Source organism: Salvelinus fontinalis, chromosome 5, assembly GCF_029448725.1.
Source record: "Salvelinus fontinalis isolate EN_2023a chromosome 5, ASM2944872v1, whole genome shotgun sequence".
In the NCBI taxonomy this organism is placed as follows: Eukaryota; Metazoa; Chordata; class Actinopteri; order Salmoniformes; family Salmonidae; genus Salvelinus; species Salvelinus fontinalis.
Window position 1 is genome coordinate 17,891,706 of NC_074669.1, and position 20,248 is coordinate 17,911,953.

General features: G+C 42.2%; 1 protein-coding gene across 1 annotated transcript in view; it reads left to right on the top strand.

The window, feature by feature from the left end:
• LOC129855245 (ephrin type-B receptor 1-like) overlaps nt 1-20,248 on the top strand; it is a 176,483-nt gene that overhangs the window by 23,278 nt on the left and 132,957 nt on the right. The window contains exon 2 of the mRNA XM_055922679.1: nt 19,036-19,100. Within this exon, the coding sequence (XP_055778654.1) occupies nt 19,036-19,100 (65 nt within the window). The remainder of the gene's footprint in view (nt 1-19,035; nt 19,101-20,248) is intronic.

Here is a 20,248-nt window from a genome sequence, read left to right on the forward strand (position 1 = left end):
ACACAACATTTCTTGAGGCAAGCCGAAGTTGGAAGCTGAAGTCTACGCCCCATCGTTGGCGATTGGTTAACAGTTGGGATACTTCAATGAAGTGCCTGTTGTTATTCAATGAGAGACAATTCATCCTCATACACATTGTTTCACTGCACCAAACACCATAGTAAGATGCAAAATTGCACAAAGACGTCACAATTAATGATTTCTTGAGTTATCTTAGATCCAGCCCAGTCCGGGCTCAGTCTTCAGCAAGCAGTGGAAGAGCTCTCTCATAAACCACTGACCTGCACATAAACAGCTGGGCCAACACCCATGGACCGTTCCTCCTGCAGTCCTGGACTCTCCCAACAAATGCTTGTGGGAGTGCATCACTGACCTATAATCCAGTTCTATTAGTCTTCTCTTCCTGTTTGTTATATGTTTTTGTCTGTTTGAGCTGTGGCAATAACGGTGTGAATTGTGTCCCTGTTTCTTACTGGTCAGTTCCGTTCTCTAACCGGAACGCCGGGACAGTTGGACCTACAGTGCTTTCGGAAAGTATTCAGACACCTTTTTTCCACATTTTGTTACATTACAGCCTTATTCTAAAATTGATTAAATAGTTACTTTCTCCACACAATAACCCATAATGCCCAATAACACATATATTTTTTTTAAATATTACATTTACATAAGTATTCGAACCCTTTCCTCACTACTTTGTTGAAGCACCTTTGTCAGCGATTACAGCCTCAAGTTTTCTTGGGTATGATGCTACATGCTTGGCACACCTGAATTTGGGGAGTTTCTCACATTCTTCTCTGCAGAACTACAGGTTGGATGGGGAGTGTTGCTGCACAGCTTTTTTCAGGTCTCCAGAGACATTCGATCGGGTTCAAGTCCGGGCTCTGGCTTGGCCACTCAAGGACATTCAGAGACTTTTCCCGAAGACACTTCTGTGTTGTCTTAGCTGTGTGCTTACGGTCATTGTCCTGTTGGAAGGTGAACCTTCGCCCCAGTCTGAGTTCCTGAGCGCTCTGGAGCAGGTTTTCATCAAGGATCTCTCTGTACTTTGCTCCTTTCATCTTTCCCTCAATCCTGACTAGTTTCCCATTTCTCTGCCACTGAAAACATCCCACAGCATGATAGTGCCACCACCATGTGTCACCGTAGGGATGGTGCCAGGTTTCTTCCAGACGTGACGCTTGGCATTCAGGCCAAAGAGATCATCTTGGTTTCATCAGAACAGAGATTCATTTTTTAAATTTTTTTGTTTGTATTTTACTTATTTTTCTCCCCAATTTCGATCTTGTCTCATCGCTGAAACTCCCCAAAAGGGGGAGAGAGAGGGGAAGGTGGAGTCATGCGTCCTCCGAAACGTGACCCGTCTAACCGCGCTCCTTAACACCCGCCAGCTTAACATGAAAGCCAGCTGCACCAATATTGCAGGAACCTGGCCCGCCACAAGGAGTCGCTAGAGCGCGATGAGCCACGTGAAGCCTCCCCCCCCCAAAAAAACCTTACCTTTACCCGGACAACGCTGGGCCAATTGTGCGCCATTCTATGGGACTCGGGTCTGGAGTAACACCTCTAGCACTGCGATGGCTTTCTACAGTGTTATTGTACCATTCACACTGAAGGGGAGTCAAGTGATGTAGTGGAGAGCAGGGTACCAGGTTGTGAGAGTGGATTAGTACAGACTGAACAGGCCAGCAGCTGATGGCTAACACAGTCCGGTGAGACTTATCCCCAGCCCAGCCGCCGGCCATCTTTCAGCCACCTGATGGTGGTGGTTTTAAGAGGCCTGATGTTCTGAGGGGGAAGGTCACTCCTGGAATGTGTGAGAGTGGATCAGCTCAGTCAGAGCAGTTATCCAGAGCCTGTTTAAAGGCTCCAAAGCTTTAAGTCTATTGTCCCAACTTGCCAAATGAAGCTTAAGCGGTAATTGTCTCAGGACTGTGGCCAGGGCCCTGGGTGAACCTGTATGTATGGGCCCTGTCGTCCAGAGGGGCCCAGCCCTGATAGGCCCCCCTAGAGGTGTTGAGAGAGGGAGGCTCCTGAGCTCCAAATGATCAGGGATTAGAGCACATAAACCTGTGTTTACCATGGCTCTCCCACAGCCTCTGGCCTGTTTGCCTTTCCCAGACAGCAGTGGAAAGGAGGCTGAGGGAGCAGAGGAAGAGAGATGGCGAGACAGACTGCTGAACTTCTGCTGAGTTTTGGATGTGATGATGGATAACACAAAGTTACATTAAAGAAGTACAGCTGACACACTCATATTCACCCAGATCAAGTTTCACAGTGTTCACACCAGCACAACCAGGCCTGTTATCAGGGGTAGCTGGAATGTTTTGGGCTATTTTGGGGTCACTGAAGTTCAAGCGATGCAAAAGCACGCTCACTACATGGCCTTAGACAGGCAGATAGAACATGTATTATGTTTCAGCACTGTGTATGTGTGGGCACCCCATAGACGGTAATCTCCTCTTTCCTGTTGTGCTGAAATCTAGGGATTATGTTTTAAGGCGATTGCTCAAAAGACATTAATTGGGAACACGCAAAGGTGTGTACTAAATAATGATTCCATAGGATTTCAAAACCTTTTTGGCACCTAAACCAATAGACTTTGTTTAAGGAGAGACTAATTATTGAAATATTATTTACATAACACATTCTGAAAACTCACTTATTTTAGTGTATTTTTAACTAGGCAAGTCAGTTAAGAACAAATTCTTATTTACAATGGTGGGCTAGTGGGTTAACTGCCTTGTTCAGGGTCAGAGGGACATATTTTTACCTTGTCAGCTCAGGGATTCGATCTATCAACCTTTCAGTTACTGGCCTAATGCTCTAACCACTAGGCTACCTGCCACCCCTGTGCAAATTACTTTTTGGCATGCTCTCTTTTAGGGCTCATTAGTAATACTAACCTCATTGTTGTTCCGATGGTTGAATTCAACCTTGGCTTTTACTTCCATTAAGTTATTTCACAGTATTTCTGTTCAGAGAGAAAGTGAGTGAGATATCTAAAGAAGAAGAGAGGGGGTAAGTCAAAAGAGAGAGAGAGAGAGTGAGGGATACTGATTGTCTGTGTGCTGTATCTTTCTGGGCCCGAGCATTTGGTAGACCAGGAGAATGTATCACAGGCCAGGGGTTATATCACCACTTATCTCCAGCGCCCCAAACAACACTATCAGCAGTACTCTCATCCACCAAGACTCTCCCACTGACCATAGAGCTGTATGTCTGACAACAATTTCAATTCCCATCTCTGTCATAAACACCATTTTCGCTTTTTCTCTCGTTGTTTCTTATTCCAACAACACTGAAATTATAGTTTTGGGGTTTGTTATATGTGGTATTGAAGTACTCTCTGCTTTCTGTGCATAAAGCCTATAGTGTTGTTTGATGCATTACTTCCATAGTAAGTTCTCCCTTACAGAGTTGCTTTTCATAATTGTTTTTGTGGAAACCTAGTAGGCCTACTTGCAGCCTAGGGTCTGTAAAACATAGTCCAGGAAGCAGAAAAGCGAAACACTTAACTTGACATACCTGCAAAATGACACCATAGCCGATAGCAATACACTGACAAACTACTGCATCTGCCAATGTGTAACCAGACTAATTAGCCATACAGGAGTTTCTGTGAGGAGTAGTGAAGTGTGTTTCATGGTCTGATGAGAGAAATAGGGGAATAGTGTACTGTGGGACTTAAAACCCTTCAATATTTATGTTTGCTGTGAGAAGTAGCTGTCCTCCAGGCACCTGAGCTGCATGTACAGTGAATGTTTAAAGGGCCAAAGATTGTTCAACTGTAGAATATATATACACACACACACACACACACACACACACAAACACACACACACACCTGTACAAAAGCAGGCATCAATTTGCTCAAATCGACTTCAACATACTCCACGTTTTCCTCCAGTGGCTTCAATTTCTTCAGGATACATTTCCACTGTATATAAAAATAATGCTTTTGCAAAGTCACATCGAACCTATCATAACCATACCGTACATAAGTGAAAAGAGAAAATACCAGAAAACAGTCTGAACCAAGCGTTCGGGGTCGTGATAAGAGATCAGGAGAAGTAAGATCACACACCAGCCCCAGGTTCTTTACCCTGGCTTTGTTTTAGAATGCTTTTCCCTGTTCTTTTCCGCTCCACATCCCTGCATCTCCTGGCTTGGCCTGCTTCCAAAGTAAACAGTCCTAGTTCTGCTTTAAGCCAGTAAACTGATAAAATGCTATAAAACGCTAGTGTAGCGTTCAGATTTAGTGAGAATTTGAGAGAGAGAGCCAGAGAGAGTCAGTGAGAGAAAGAGAGAGTGAGAAAGAGAGAAGCAATTTCTTTTGGTTGGAATATTCACATTGTCTAAAGGTTAATGTGCCAATAACTCCTGGCTAATGCAGGTGATGTGTGTATGTTGTGCCACTGACATTCAGGTGGGGAATTACAGCACCAGACTTAATTATACTCAGTAAAGGGCAGACAGAGGTGGTTAGTTAATCTGTAAAGTTTTTTCACTGGCTGTTAGATAATGTTGTTTTTGCTAAGGTCATGTTCAGTGGAGATAAACCATTGTTTTGGGAGAAGAATACCTGTGAGGATAAAAACCAACAAATAAACAAACAAGCATAGAATGGAATTTACAATCTGATCTAGTTAATCATGTTGGATGTTTCAGCTCATACCATCAGAATAACTACATGTGGAAGTATTGCAACCTAACATCCAACTTAGCAGCTCATGTTTCCATGTCTTGAGCTCCCTCTCTTGTCCTTGATGAATCCTTTTTTATTTTTCATTTAACCTTTATTTAACCAGGTAGGCCAGTTGAGAACAAGTTCTCATTTACAACTGCGACCTGGCTAAGATAAAGCAAAGCAGTGCGGCAAAATCACAGAGTTACACATAAACAAACATACAGTCAGTAACACAATAGAAAAGAAAACTAGACAAACCTATGTACAGTGTGTGTAAATGTAGAAGAGTCAGGAGGTAGGCAATAAATAGGCCATAGAGGCGAAATAATTACAATTTGGCATTAATACTGGAGTGATATATGTGCAGATGATGTTCCTTCCTCAGAGAGCCGCACGGCTACAGAAGGTTAAGCTAGTCTGCTGCTCAGGACACATTAGGAATCAACCTGAGGGGAATATGAGTGTTAGGATGATCCTGAGTGCAGTTTGATGCTACTGCATCATGACAGATAAATATATTTAAGCAATAAGGGCCAAGGTGGTGTGGTATATGGCCAATATAACATGGCCAGGGGCTGTTCTTAGTCACGATGCGAAGCGAAGGGCCTGGATACAGCCCTTAGCTGTGGTATATTTGCTATATACCACAAACCACAGAGGTGCCTTCTTGCTGTTACAAACTGGTTACCAACATAATTAGAATAGTAAACAAGTAATTTTGTGTCATACCCATGGTATATTGTCTGGGTCATTCTTAGTTGCGCCATCCCTTCACGGGCTCCCGAGTGGCACAGCGGTCTAAGGCACTGCATCTCAGTGCTAGAGGCGTTACTACAAACACCCTGGTTTGAAACCAGGCTGTATCACAACCAGCCATGATTGGGAGTCCCATAGGGCGGCGCACAATTGGCCCAGCGTCGTCCGGGTTTGGCTGGTGTAGGCTGTCATTGTAAATAAGAATTTGTTCTTAACTGACTTGCCTAGTTAAATAAAGGTTTTAATAGAAAATAATAAAACAAAAAAATTCAGCAAAACCAGAATTCCCTAGGATTTCAGACAGTAGCACACTGTGAAAGTCCTGCTACAGTATATTTTGAGTCTTTGTACCTGCTCAAAGTGTTTGCCTTGAGAACCTTATAGTTAATGTGTTTACCCACAGCAAGTGTGCAAATCAGACTGAAATCTGTGATAGGCGTCACCAAGAAGAGGTACTGGGAGTCTGTTAACAAAAGAAAAACAGTGCTCTGTGGACTAAGGAGTGAAATAGAAATGGGAAACAATAAGAAAAGAACACTGAACTCCTCTGTGTTTTTCATCTCTACTGTAAATAGGCTGGCTGACTTTCATGTTACCTTCTATGGCAAAATAACAGTGATTTTCTGCTGTTATGTATCAGAGTTTCACCTGCATCTTGGTCCTCACAGGGTAGGCTACTGGCTTCACTTAGTGGACATACTGAGAAGGGGCTGATCCAAGCACTGAACACAACAGTTACCTGCTGGGTATCTTGACCACTTATTTTGCTGTGTATGTTATTGATAGTGGCTTATACATACTTTTGGGAGAGGCAGAACTATTACATCATAATACATCCATGGCTGATTTACATCAACAGAGGGCCTATATTATAATACCACAAGTCCATGACCCTATTTAAGAGATATGACTAGTTAATAGGATGAGCGATTGACAGTAATAGTCTTCTCAAATCAAATTGTATTGGTCACATACACAAATTTTGCAGATGTTATTGCAGGCGTTGCGAAGTGCTTGTTCCTAGCTCCAACAGTGCAGTAGTATCTAACAATTCACAACAACACACACAAATCTAAAAGTAAAATAATGGAATTAAGAAATATATAAATATTAGGATGAGCAATTTTAGAATGGCTTTGACTAAAATACAGTAGAATAGAATACAGTATATACATATGAAATAAGTAAAGCAGTATGTAAACATTATTAAAGTGACTAGTGTTCCATTATTACAGTGACTAGTGTTCCATCATTACAGTGACTAGTGTTTCATTATTACAGTGACTTGTGTTCCATTATTAAAGTGGCCAGTGATTCCTTCTTAATATCCTTTTAGTAAATCTATTTAACCATGAGAGAATATCACAATACCTTTATCACAGCAGACTAAGGCTGCAGCTTGTGTTTTAAAGCCTTTCTCATTTTGGCAGTATAGCAACTTTAATTCAGCTTTGAATAGATGTTCTTTTATTGGTGTGTTATCAATGTGAAAAGACAGGGATATTTCCCAGTGAATTATAGCTCCGTGTGTGATGGTGTTGCGTGAAATGTCTGCTGGCAACCTATTACCTGAGATAAAAAGAGCGATTGGAGGCAGCTGTCAAGCTCAGAACTTGTTTACCTCAGTGGATGAAATGTGTCACTCACTCTGACTGACAGTTACATTTCCTGTGTAAACAATATGTGAGCATGAATGTGGCCCTTTGCACAAATATTACAATTCCCAGGTGTGATGTTTGTGTGATCTTGTGCTAGTGAACACACACACACACACACACACACACACACACACACACACACACACCTATAATCCTGTCCAGTAGTCTGAACCCTGTCTCATCCTCTCTCTCAGTGTATATAGTAAACAGAGACAGCTCTTTATTGCTGAGTGTGTTTACTGTGGTTATTAAAGGTTGTCAGCAGCCAGGCTAGCAGCTTATAGAACAGTGTCTTGCCTTCTTCAGTTATGTCTCATCAAATTGATGGCTGGCTGGATAAGGGCCTGTGGGGATCGCATCTAAATCGAGAGAACTGAGAGAGAGAGAGAGAGAGAGAGAGAGAGAGAGAGAGAGAGAGAGAGAGAGAGAGAGAGAGAGAGAGAGAGAGAGAGAGAGAGAGAGAGAGAGAGAGAGAGAGAGAGAGAGAGAGAGAGAGAGAGAGAGAGAGAGAGGAGAGAGAGAGAGAGAGAGAGAGAGAGAGAGAGAGAGAGAGAGAGAGAGAGAGAGAGAGAGAGAGAGAGAGAGAGAGAGAGAGAGAGAGAGAGAGAGAGAGAGAGAGAGAGAGAGAGAGAGAGAGAGAGAGAGAGAGAGAGAGAGAGAGAGGAGTGAGAGAGAGGAGTGAGAGAGAGGAGTGAGAGAGAGGAGAGAGAGAGAGAGAGAGAGAGAGAGAGAGAGAGAGAGAGAGAGAGAGAGAGAGAGAGAGAGAGAGAGAGAGAGAGAGAGAGAGAGAGAGAGAACTGGGGATCTCACATGCCTCTCTCTCAGGGTAAGAAGAGAGGATAGATTTTAGACTGGCCGAGGGAAAGAAAAGATCGAGAGGAGGAATATTTTTTTGTTTTTGAGTGAGCATAGGGGTGTATTGTCACAAAGGACTCATTCTTCCTGAGTGGACGTGAAGTGTTTACAGAGGTGGAAACATACCCTCACTGGGGAACCTCGGCAGCCAGCTGCTCTGAGTCAAGTTTGCCCTAGAGATACTGATAGAGACATACTGTAGCCCTGCTCAGAGCCAGAGGACCTTCAAGCTGCTCCACTAGGTGAGTTCAGGCCACCATTGGCCCTCAGTCATAGGGCACATTGACAGGCCCCTGCCTCAGCTAACAGCTGCCCAGAGTCAGATTTCTGCCTGAGAGGAGAATCTCAGCACCCTAGCCTGTCTGTCTAGGAAGGCATGGCTATCCCAGTAGTGATAGACCTCTGATTCTTCAAGCAGCTGCTGTGAGTTAAGTTTACCTCTACCCATACAGTACGTCCTCCACATCCCTCTACCTCCATATTCCTTGAAACTCACTACTTCATCCCAGCCATGGTTTTCCTCAGCCCCTCCTTCTCACATATCACATGACTGTTGACATTTTTACCTCCTCAGTCCAAATACCTATGATACCCACAGGCACATACCTGTCTCAGTCAGCCCATAGCAAGGGTAACCCATTTCTTTCTTTTTTTTAACCTTTATTTAACTAGGCAAGTCAGTTATGAACAAATTCTTATTTTCAATGACAGCCTAGGAACAGTGGGTTAACTGCCAAGTTCAGGGTCTGATTTTTACCTTGTCAGCTCGGGCATTCGATCTTGCAACCATTCAGCTACTAGTCCAACGCTCTAACCACTAGGCTACTTGCCACCCCACAAGGGTAACCCAACACGACAGGTAAGGTAAATGTGCCACACCCATAGGGTAACATTAGCCACCTGTCAGTTACATTACATGCACACAAGTAACACATGCCACAAGCATAATGTCACGTTCCTGACCTGTTTTCTGTTGTGTGGTATGTGTTTAATTGGTCAGGGCGTGAGTTTTGGGTGGGTAGTCTATGTTATGTGTTTTCTATGTTGGGTTAATGGATTGCCTGGTATGGCTCTCAATTAGAGGCAGGTGTTTGGCGTTTCCTCTAATTGAGAGTCATATTAAGGTAGGTTGTTTGACATTGTTTGTTGTGGGTGGTTGTCTTCCGTGTCTGTGTATGTTGCGCCACACGGGACTGTTTCGGTATGTTTGTTCGTTCGGTTTTTGTGTAGTCTGTTTTTCCCTGTTCGTGCGTTCTTCGTGTTACATGTAAGTTCTTACGTTCAGGTCAGTCTACGTTGTTTTGTTATTTTGTAAATCCTTCCAAATGTTTGTTTTCGTGTTTCGTCGTTTGCTTTATTAAATCATTATGTATTCACAACCCGCTGCATTTTGGTCGAATCACTACTCCTCCTTTTCGGATGAAGAGGAGGAGGAATTCCGTTACACATACATACATTTATTTTCATGATACATGTACGCTTATAACAGATGTCAGAGTTCCAACACACTCACTGCTGAGTTTAGTCTTAAAGGAGATTGTACAAAAACTGTTTCTCTTAACCATGAGGGACATTTTCAACCTCTTAACCACTTTGCTTCAAATCCCCCCAAACACTCAACACACTGCCATTTCACCTGGAGTGTCCGTGAGGTGTTTTCCACAAGTGAGCCAGCTTGCCTTTCTGCACTGCCACTCAAGTGGTCTTGGTGCCCCCTGGCCATATCGTATTTAAACTCCAGAGTCCAGACATTTTTACACAGGGCTAGCGCATGTCTGACAACCACTCTTGAAAAACACAGTTGTCACCAGCAGGCTGTTCGGGCGGTGACATTTGGTCAGCACTTCACTCCAGTAGCACGTAGCGCTGTCAACAGAGTGGAGGGAGCTCTGCTCAGTGCACTGGATAGGACAGAGAGACAATGTTGTTCAGTTGTGTCTACTCAATAGCCTGTCAACACTCTACTTCACTCCCAGTCAACACACACCGTATCAGAAATACTTACAAGGACTTGGAGAATGTGGTTTGTCAGCTTGAATGGTAATTGAATAGTCTGATAGGATTTATTTTCTGTCCTCCCAATTTGAGAGAACATGATTTAATATGTTGTCTTCTTTCATCCACTTTCCCCCTTCCCTCTAAGTAACTCTGTGAAGAATTCCTCACAGGAGCTTATTAAGAACTGTGCCTATGGCCAGATGTCATACAGCAGGCAGGCATACTGCATTGAATATATGTATCTTGTATATTCTCCCCTGGGGCTGTATGTTCTGTAGAGCTTCTGTTTCAGGTTACAACGCATCTATATATACTTCTCTCCGTGGTCCCTGTGTTGTATGTGGATATCAGTATACCTCTGTCTCTCCCACTGTTCCTTACCTTTTAAGAGTACCTTTCAGACTCCTATTGTTCCGGTTCTTTAGGGCCATGTCGCAATGGGTCTCAGGAGTCAATTCTCCAGACATATCTGTCTGAGTATTGTTGTTTTCCGGAATAAATCATTCAAATAAGTATGAGTGTGTGTTTTTATATTTTGTCTGTTTAATGTGAGACGAGCGCCGAAATGGAGCCAGCCTGGTGCTCTGGGAGGCCGAGTGAGGATGTGATTGTCTCCTGCAGAAGGCCAGACATGTTGTTTATAATAAACTCCCATGTTACAGAGAGAGGGATTGATTATGAAAGAGATGGTGTGAGAGAAAGGGTCTCATCCCCTCCACTCATACAGGGAAATCATTTGTGGCTGGTATTGACTCTAATTCCTGGCTAACAGCTTCAAGGTGGTCATGGCTAGATGGGATCCAGCATTTGTCAAATTAACGTCAGATTTGACTTTTCGTAGTAGGTTAGGAGAACTTACACAGCAGGTTAGGAGAATTAACATTGTCATGTTAGGATATTTAGGTTAAGGTCAGGAAAAGGGTTAGGGTTAGCTCAAATGCAAAGAACATCTACTTTAGGTTAATTTGACAAAAGCTGGATTCCTTCTAGCCCTTCCCGTTGGGGTGTGTCAGCAAAGATGGATGCTTGCAATTAGCTTTAACCCCATTTCCGTGAGCTACTATCTGAAGACAGGCTTTTTAAATTACGAGTCAGAGTTATATACCCAATGCACAGGGTAGGACATAAGTTATGATCCCTTCTGCTAATATTTGGTGGAAGTGTAAGGCATGAAAGGTTTTGGTCTCAATGGGGACCTTTGCTTTTTATCTCTCTCTCAGCAGTAACATAGCATTACTTATTTCTGTTCAGAATGACTGTTCACCTGCTCTGTTGGCGCTTTTACCAGAGCTCTTCAGCCCTGCTCAGTGGATCAGCAGGTAATTGAGCTGTCATCTCCTCAAGTCAAATATGAGGCAGGCAGACGCCACAGGCAGACGCCACAGTCAGAGCATGTTTAAATATCGAGACTGAACTATAAATCTGGAGAACTGACTGCAATTACAATGGAATCTAGGGTGTCAAGTCCTGGTGAATTCAGAATGTAACTACCTGTGATTCTATTCTCGCCTGTTCCTGTGAGTCCTGTGAGATAATGACGTCTACACAGAGAAATGAGGGAGCCAGTAACAGGCCTGTAATGGAGTCCATAATGTGTTGCAACTAAGAGTTGTGTATGGATGCCAAGTCTCAGTAGGCTTTGTACTGGGTTATAGTGCAGTCTTCATCAAGCAGTAATAAGGTCGGTCTCTCCTCAGCTAATATACAGCATGTACTGAGGCACAGCTGTGTGCAAACTGCCACAGGAGCCATAGGATAGAGTCTGCTGCAATACTCAATTTACCCAATGATGAATATGTAATGGCATGGACAAAAATAGAAAGAGCTATAAATAGAATGTGCGATTCAATCATGAAAGCAGTTCAAAGGACTTCACCATAATTTGCGGTGAAATCATTGTAAAATGCACATATCTTGTGAATTCATAGGGATGGAGTCTTCTGGAAGGTGCTTTGTCTCATGCGTTGGGCGGTCTGGTCTGTCTGTCGTCCATGTTCTCTCATGGCATGTCCATCCACGGCCTGCAACTCAATCAGAGCCCAGTCATTCCTCCAATCACTCTTTCAGCAGCAGGAGTTCTACTGATGACATCTATGCAGGGAGAGGTACTGAGTGGGTCACCCCCTCTACACTCAATCATCTTGGGCAAGCAATCATTCACTACAACAGGAGAGGCAAGATCTACACGAGATCCTCAGATCACTTTTCACTATTCTCTACACGGATGATTCAAGTTTTAGGGTCTTATGGAAACATAGTTTTACACTTGTATTGGAAGTGGTGCTAACCTTAGTCATCCTTCCTGATTCCTCTGGTGTTCTAAGTTGGTGTTTGTATTTGCAGATGTCTCTCTCTCTACTAATGGCCAAAGTAGTCCTGCTGACCTTTCCTGTTTCAGACAAACTACCGTAGAGAAAGGTAATTAATTAGTGCCTGGAGAGCAGAAATTAATTCCACTGCATCGCTCCCACATGGAGAACAGCAGCGCCTGGCACACGCCTGTGTGTGTGTGTGTGTGTGTGTGTGTGCGTGCGTGCGTGCGTGTGCGTGCGTGCGTGAAGGACAGTTTTGTCAATAGTTTAAGGAGGGAAGTATATTTCCCAACTCCGATTCAAACAGCAATTGTTTTGATCTCTGTTTATCTCAGCAGGAAACTTGGATATACGGTGTGTACAGTATATGCCAAACATGTTATGCTGTAGTTTATTCAAAGCATGGTTTGTTTTTGACAGAGGAAAGAGAAAGCGACAGAGAGAGAAAGCTAATGTCCCATGAGAGGAGTTTGCCTCACACTGCCTCCTCCCTGAAATCTCTTCACTCTAAATACAACTGGAACAGTTCCAGTCTTATAAACGTGTCACCCACACTGAGTTGGAATGGGATGAGGAATATAATTCCCTAGGTACAGCCTCTTCTTTACAGGCAGAGTCTCCACCAGTGGGATTTGACTTCGAGTAACTAAATAAATGTTAGCGCACATTCTAGCAGGGTCAAGGGAGCGATGTCACCACTGACTGGATAATTGTTTAATTAGCTCAGTCAGACTTTCCACCATAACCCAATCTCCCCTGCCCAGTGCACTGCTACGCAGTTAGGTATATGTCCCTCCAACACAGCCACTAATGTGAGAGCTCCCTCAGTACTGGGCTCATATGTATTCTCCTTCAGTACTCAAAATGTGATTGGTATGAAGCCTCCAGCGTATGGCTGACAATGTAGCCACTTACTATGATAGACAATTACATTTCATTTATGTACTGCAGCACTATTTACAAAGTCATTTGTAAAGGAAGAATGTACAAACAGAGATAGAGGCTGATGTAAATGAGTGCATATGCCAGTATTGTGCAAATGCTCTGAAGCCAATGTCAGTTATGAGATTTATTTGGTAGACATACCTAGATGATTGAAAAGAGAACATACAGAGTGTCAGTATTCAGTTATGAACCAATTCAAAACTAGGTCCTGTTTTTGGCCTCTAAAGTCGTTCAGATCTACAGCAACTGTGAATGTATTACATCAGTGATACAGTTACAGTCATGTGTTTTGAGGCATTTAAACCATTGGTATCGATGGTATGGGAGGCTATAGTGACAGCTTTTGGGTGGGGTGAGACACTGAGTGTATTCTTTCACATTTGCCCTCCATACATGATCAAGGCTTGTACCCCTCTGTGTTTGAATTGCACAAATCCATACTTTTGTTTGTTCCTACTGAGTGAAAAAGAAGGTTTTGTTTGTTAGGGCACAGAGAGCGCTCTCGTCTACAGCTCTGCCCTGAATCCATGGGCAGTCGCCCAAAACAAATTTGATAAATCTATTGGGAAAATGTGCTTTCAGATATGTTGAACATAGTGTTGCACCTGTGAAATGTTGTTAAGGCATATCTTTGAGCTGAGGTGAAGGAGATCAGAGGCTGCTGGGTAATTAGCAGAATAGTTTTACATTTTACATTAAAGTAATTTAGCAGAGTGACTAAAGAGTGACTTACAGCAGTGAGTGCATGCATTTTCCCGTACTGGTCCCCTGTGGGAATCCAACCCACCACCCTGGTTTTGCAAGCGCCATGCTCTACCAACTGAGTCACAAGTTCAAGGCCACACTTCATATTATGTTAGTTGTGTCCATACATACAGTATTACTTGAACCCTCAACATTTGTCCTCACTGTGTCATAGATAAGACCGGTTTATGTAAAGATTTGAACTGAGTGAGTGGTGACACTGGCCAACCATCGCTGAACAAAGAGTTATTGATATTGTATCCATATGAACCTCAGTGTTTCAGTGGGTCAGGATATTTAATCATGATCTCTGATTCCGCTGGCATGCACAGACTATTGACTAAATTATGCATTTGTACAGCAACATGCATTGATTGTCCATTCTATAAATACTTAGGCCAAACATAGAATGATCTCTGGCCTTCTTTGCCCTCTCTACTGCCGTCTCTCTTTTTCCTATTTCAACCTCCATGGTGGCTAAGATTGTGGTTACATTTCTATTGAGAGGCAATCATCTGGACCATTAGATCTCCCACAGTAGCTGGTCATTTTGGCCAACCATAACAAGTACAGTGTGTCATAGAAGGGTGTTTTGTCTGTGCAATATCTTTATCACACTTTCACCAAACCTGTGCACGTGTTGAACTTTTCCTGATAAGTGTCTTTACTTTGAACCTTCAGACTTTCAAAATGTTGATGGCACTCAAATCTGAGGCGACAAACATCGTAAAAACAGAGAATATCTAGGACAAAAAAAACTTCAGATTGTGTGTAAAAGAATGCTAGACAGTATCTATACCTGAATAGTTTTTTTTCACCCTGACAGGTATGTCTGAGACGAATCACTGTGTGATCACCTTGTTGTGATGAGACGTGATGGTGCTTTCATGGTGTAACATGTCATCCAGAGAACCCTGGCTCTAGAAATAAGAAAGCCTACAAATAAATTGGGTCATGCTTGCCATTCTAAAAACAGATGCAGTTCAATAACACATTGTGGCATAGAATCCTTTTCATGTGTAAAAATCATCTTGAGACTGGTTGTCCTGTTTTACAACTGATTTTGATAACAAATGCATCCGTACTCATTTTGTGATGTGGCATTGTGGAATTCATATGCAGTGCCTTGCAAAAGTATTCAGACCCCTTGGATTTCTTCACATTTTATTGTGTTACAAAGTGGGATTAAAATGGATTTAATTGTCATTTTTGGGGGATTTTTTTTTTTTTTTTACATTTGTACCCAAGATAAATAAACAACTCATAAGAAGTATTCAGCCCCTTTGTTTAGGCAAGTCTACATTCGTTCAAGAGTAAAATTAAGCTCAACAAATCACATAATAGGTTACATGGAGTCTGTGTGAAATAATATGGGTTGACGTGATTTTTGAATGACTAATCCTTCCTCAGTCCCCCATACATACATCTGTCCCTTTCGAAAAGCTGCCCCTTAGTCAAGTATTGAATTTCAAGCACAGATTCAACAACAAAGATCAGGGGGCTTTTCGAAAGCTTCATAAAGAATGGCTGTGATTGGTAGATGGGTAACAATAACAAATCAGACATTGAATATTCCTTTAAGCATGGTCAAGTTTTTTAAATTAGTTTTATTTGACCTTTATTTAACTAGGCAAGTCAGTTAAGAACAAATTCTTATTTTCAATGACGGCCTAGGAACACTGGGTTAACTGCCTTGTTCAGGGGCAGAACGACAGATATTTAACTTGTAAGTTAATAATTATGTTGTGGATTATGTATTAAACCACCCAGACAAATCAAAGATACAGTCGGCCTTCTGAAGTGAGCTGCAGGACAGGAATGATACTGCTCAGGGTTTAATGGCTGTGATGGGAGAAATCTCAGGATGGATCAACAACATTGTAGTCCTAAATGAGTGAATAGAAGAATACAAATATAAAGAATACAAATATTCCAAAACATGCATCTTGTATGCAACAATGCACGAAAGTAATACTGAATCAAGCAAAACAGCAAATGAATACACTTTTTGGCCTAAATGCAAAGCCTTATGTTTGAGGGCAAATCCAACACAACACATCACCACTGGTGGCGGCTGCATCATGGTATAGTTATGCTTGACATTGGCAAATACTGGGGAGTTCTTCAGGATAAAAAGAAACGGAATGGAGCTAAGCACAAGCAAAATCCTAGAGGAAAAATGACTTCAGTCTTCTTTACACCAGAGATTAATTCAAATTTGAGCAGGACAATAACCTACAGCACAAGGCCAAATCTACACTGGAGTTGCTTACCAAGTAGACAGTGAATATTCCTTTGTGGCCAAAATACAGTTTTGAGAAAAAATAGAATTGACTCAGGGAGCTGAATACTTATGTAACGAATGGATTTTAGTTATTTAATTTGTATTCATCTTAATAAAATAAAATACAAATTCTTCTACTTTGTGACATTACAGAGTATTTTGTGTAGATTGTTGACAAGAAAATGACAAATTAAATCAATTGTTTAATCTCACTTTCTAACACAATAAAATATGGAGAAATCGAAAGGGTCTGAATACTTTTGCAAGACACTGTAAATTGTATTGTGTTACTTGCTGGTTGTATAGAGATGTTTAAAGTATTGTTATCGAGTAGTAATACATTTTGTTGTTATATTGTTATGTGGTATTGCTGGCTCATGATTTGTCGTAATGTATCAGTGTAAGGTATTGGTGGCTGAATGCTGAATAAGTGTGTCATCATTGGAAAGTACAGCTGGCACACTGTGACAAATCGTGTGCTGGGAAATGGATTTACTTCAACACTGAACACAGATGTTAACGTGTTCTGGCTCATTGCGTTCTCGTTGTCCTACCTTGCCTAATTGCATAGAAGGGATAATGTGACTGTGGTGTGGCTTGTTCTGTGGGTCTCTGTAAAGGCAGGGTTGGCATGGTTCCTTTCGTGATAAAGCCCATAACACTCCACTGACCGATTAGGCGTACCACAGTTTCGCGGGGCCCTCACGCAAGGTCTGAGCAATTCAACACATTTTGGCATGGGGCAATGATCTTTTTTTTCTCTAAGTTTTTGCAGCTAATCTCATGCTATTCTGCACATTTTGCCATGAGGCTGAGAGAAAATGTTGCTGTTTTAAAGCTAACTTCCTGTAATTCTACACATATTGCCATGAGCCAAAAAGAAAATGTTCAGTTTGAGAGAATTCTGCTTTTTTAAAGATACATTTTACAGATAATGTCCTGTAATTCGAAACATTTTTGCCATGGCTTATGACGTGTGCATATGTAATCTGGGGAAATGGTCTTGGAGTGTCTTGTCAACAACATCTATCCTGAATGTCAATCCAAAGTGCCTGTACTTCCATGCAGAAATCTGATTTCCTCTGATGATTTGCTAATTCCGAAGAAGCCCTAATAGGATTAATGTGAGGCTTTGAACTCAGTAAAAGTGAAAGGCCGGCAGGTACCCTGCGGCTGGCCCTGGACCTGCTCTCCTCTGTTCTGCTCTCCTCTCCTCCACTGACTACAGAGAACATCCTGTTCATTGAGACTAGGATTTAAGAATAAGTATCTGTTCACAGAGATACATTTAAAAAAAGACAGGATGGCATGATACTACCCTGACCAGTTTGCTGATAAGTGGGAGTGCATGAGTGTGGAGCATTGGTAGGAAGCTTAGTTGGTGTGAGAGTGAGGGGTACTTTTCTGCATTTTGCATGGTGCGGTTGGTTGGCAGGTGATTGGACCAGACCCTCTCTCTGTAAAATGGCTGTTGTTGTCGACTGATGATTTGCCATGCTGCTTTCCACCCTCTGGCTTTATTGACTCCCAGAAAAATGGGGAAGGAGGAAGAGTGAAGAATGGAGAAAGATAGAGAGAGAAGAAAGGAGACAGACAGAGATTCAGACAGACCCACAGACCAGTTGATATATTGGGGCAATTTTCTTTTTTGAACAAAGGGATGTGACTCCATGCCAACAAGGAGAGAGAGAGATTTGATTCTTATTATTTTCATATTGTAAATATCCAAAGTAAGCTTTGGCAATTTGTACATTGTTACGTCATGCCAATAAAGCAAATTGAAAATTGAGAGAGAGAGAAAGAGAGAGAACAATTGTTGTGGTGAAACGGCACCAATAAACCAAAATGTGCTGTTTTTGTGAATGCCCTTGTGGCTCTGTAAGCAGTGTTAGTTGTTTTTCATTTGAACTCCTCTAACTTTGAGCCAGGTGTGGCAGTTGGTGGCACCGGTGTTTGTGTACTTGCTGATGCATTATCACGGACGTGATCAATATTTCCCGGTACGTCAATATGTAATGCACTCCTCCGCAGAAATCACCCACCAATAACCTATTGATCAGTCCCAGGCTGAATATACTTTTAGACTGTGTGAAAACAAACACAGAGGGGCAGGAAAACAACATGTTGTATTTACCAAGGGCAACACTTTGAATGATGTCCACAGAGAATGGTTTGTTATATACTGTCCTGTATTTACTACACCTACACACTTATTCCAAACAAGTGTAAGAAAACGTTGGAGCTGTGAGCATATTTCATGTTCCTGAAAACAGTAGGTCATGCAATACTTTTGGTTTGGCAAGTAAATCCCTATTTCCATGTCTCTTTTTATTTTTTGGTTATATATCTCCCTCTTCCCCTTCAAGAATGGCATGGCCTCTTTTCAGAACCAGAGTCTATTACTGAAGAAGTGGAGAGTGGTGATAGCTCATACTGTGTCTCTCAGTCAGTTTGACAGTAGTGAAATGTGTAGAGTGGGCTGATCTGTCTGATTTTGTCTGGCCCATTGGTTAAAGGGCTGATACACTTCCAGTAATGAGATATTTAAGATCTAGCTCATATCAATGGTTTTCAATGGACTGATAAGAAACAATGGGCTTACACAAAAGTACTGGAATTAGGTGTTTTACTGTAACAGGTGTTTGCATTGGTAGTACTGTAGCAGAAATGTGTATTGAATCTCTCTCTCTCTCTCTCTCTCTCTCTCTCTCTCTCTCTCTCTCTCTCTCTCTCTCTCTCTCTCTCTCTCTCTCTCTCTCTCTCTCTCTCTCTCTCTCTCTCCCACACACACAGAGACAGTGATGGACACGCGGACGGCCACAGCAGAGCTGGGTTGGATAGCGTATCCTGCCTCTGGGGTAAGAACACTCCACTTCATCTGGACCAGTGGTTCCCAAACTTTTTATAGTCCCGGGCCGTACCCCTACAAACATTCAACCTCCAGCTGCGTACCCCCTCTAGCACCAGGGTCTAATCTTGTTTTTTTTTTGCCATCATTGTAAGCCTGCCACACACACACAATACATTTATTAAACATAAGAATGAGTGTGAGTTTTTGTCACAACCTGGCTCGTGGGAAGTGACAAAGAGCTCTTATAGGACCAGGGCACAAATAATAGTACAATAATAATCAATCATTTTGCTCTTTATTTAGCCATCTTACATATCAAACCTTATTTGTTCATCAAAAATTGTGAATAACTCACCACAGGTTAATGAGAAGTGTATGCTTGAAAGGATGCACATAACTCTGCAATGTTGAGTTTTGTCATTTTAAATCATTTTCCACACACAGTCTGTGCCTGTATTTAGTTTTCATGCTAGTGAGGGCCGAGAATCCACTCTCACATAGGTACGTGGTTGCAAAGGGCATCAGTGTCTTAACAGCGCAATTTGCCAAGGCAAGAAACTCTGAGTGCAGTCCTACCCAGAAATCTGTCAGTGGCTTCTGATTAAATTACATTTTCACAGAACCGCTTGTTGCAATTTCGATGAGGCTCTCTTGTTCAGATATCGGTAAATGGACTGGAGGCAGGGCATGAAAGGGATAACGAATCCAGTTGTTTGTGTCATCCGTTTCGGGAAAGTACCTGCATAATTGTGCACCCAGCTCACTCAGGTGCTTCGCTATATCGCATTTGACATTGTCCGTAAGCTTGAGTTCATCTGCACACAAAAATCATACAATAATGGAAAGATCTGTGTGTTGTCCTTGTTAATGCAGACATAAAAGAGCTCCAACAATCATAGCCTCAATTTTGTCCTGCACATTGAATATAGATGCGGAGAGTCCCTGTAATCCTAGATTCAGATCATTCAGGCGAGAAAAAACATCACCCAGATAGGCCAGACATGTGAGAAACTCGTCATCATGCAAGCAGTCAGACAAGTGAAAATTATGGTCAGTAACGAAAACTTTAAGTTCGTCTCTCAATTCAAGAAAACGTGTCAATACTTTTCCCCTTGATAACCAGCACACTTCTTTCTGTATGTTGTAAAAGTGTTT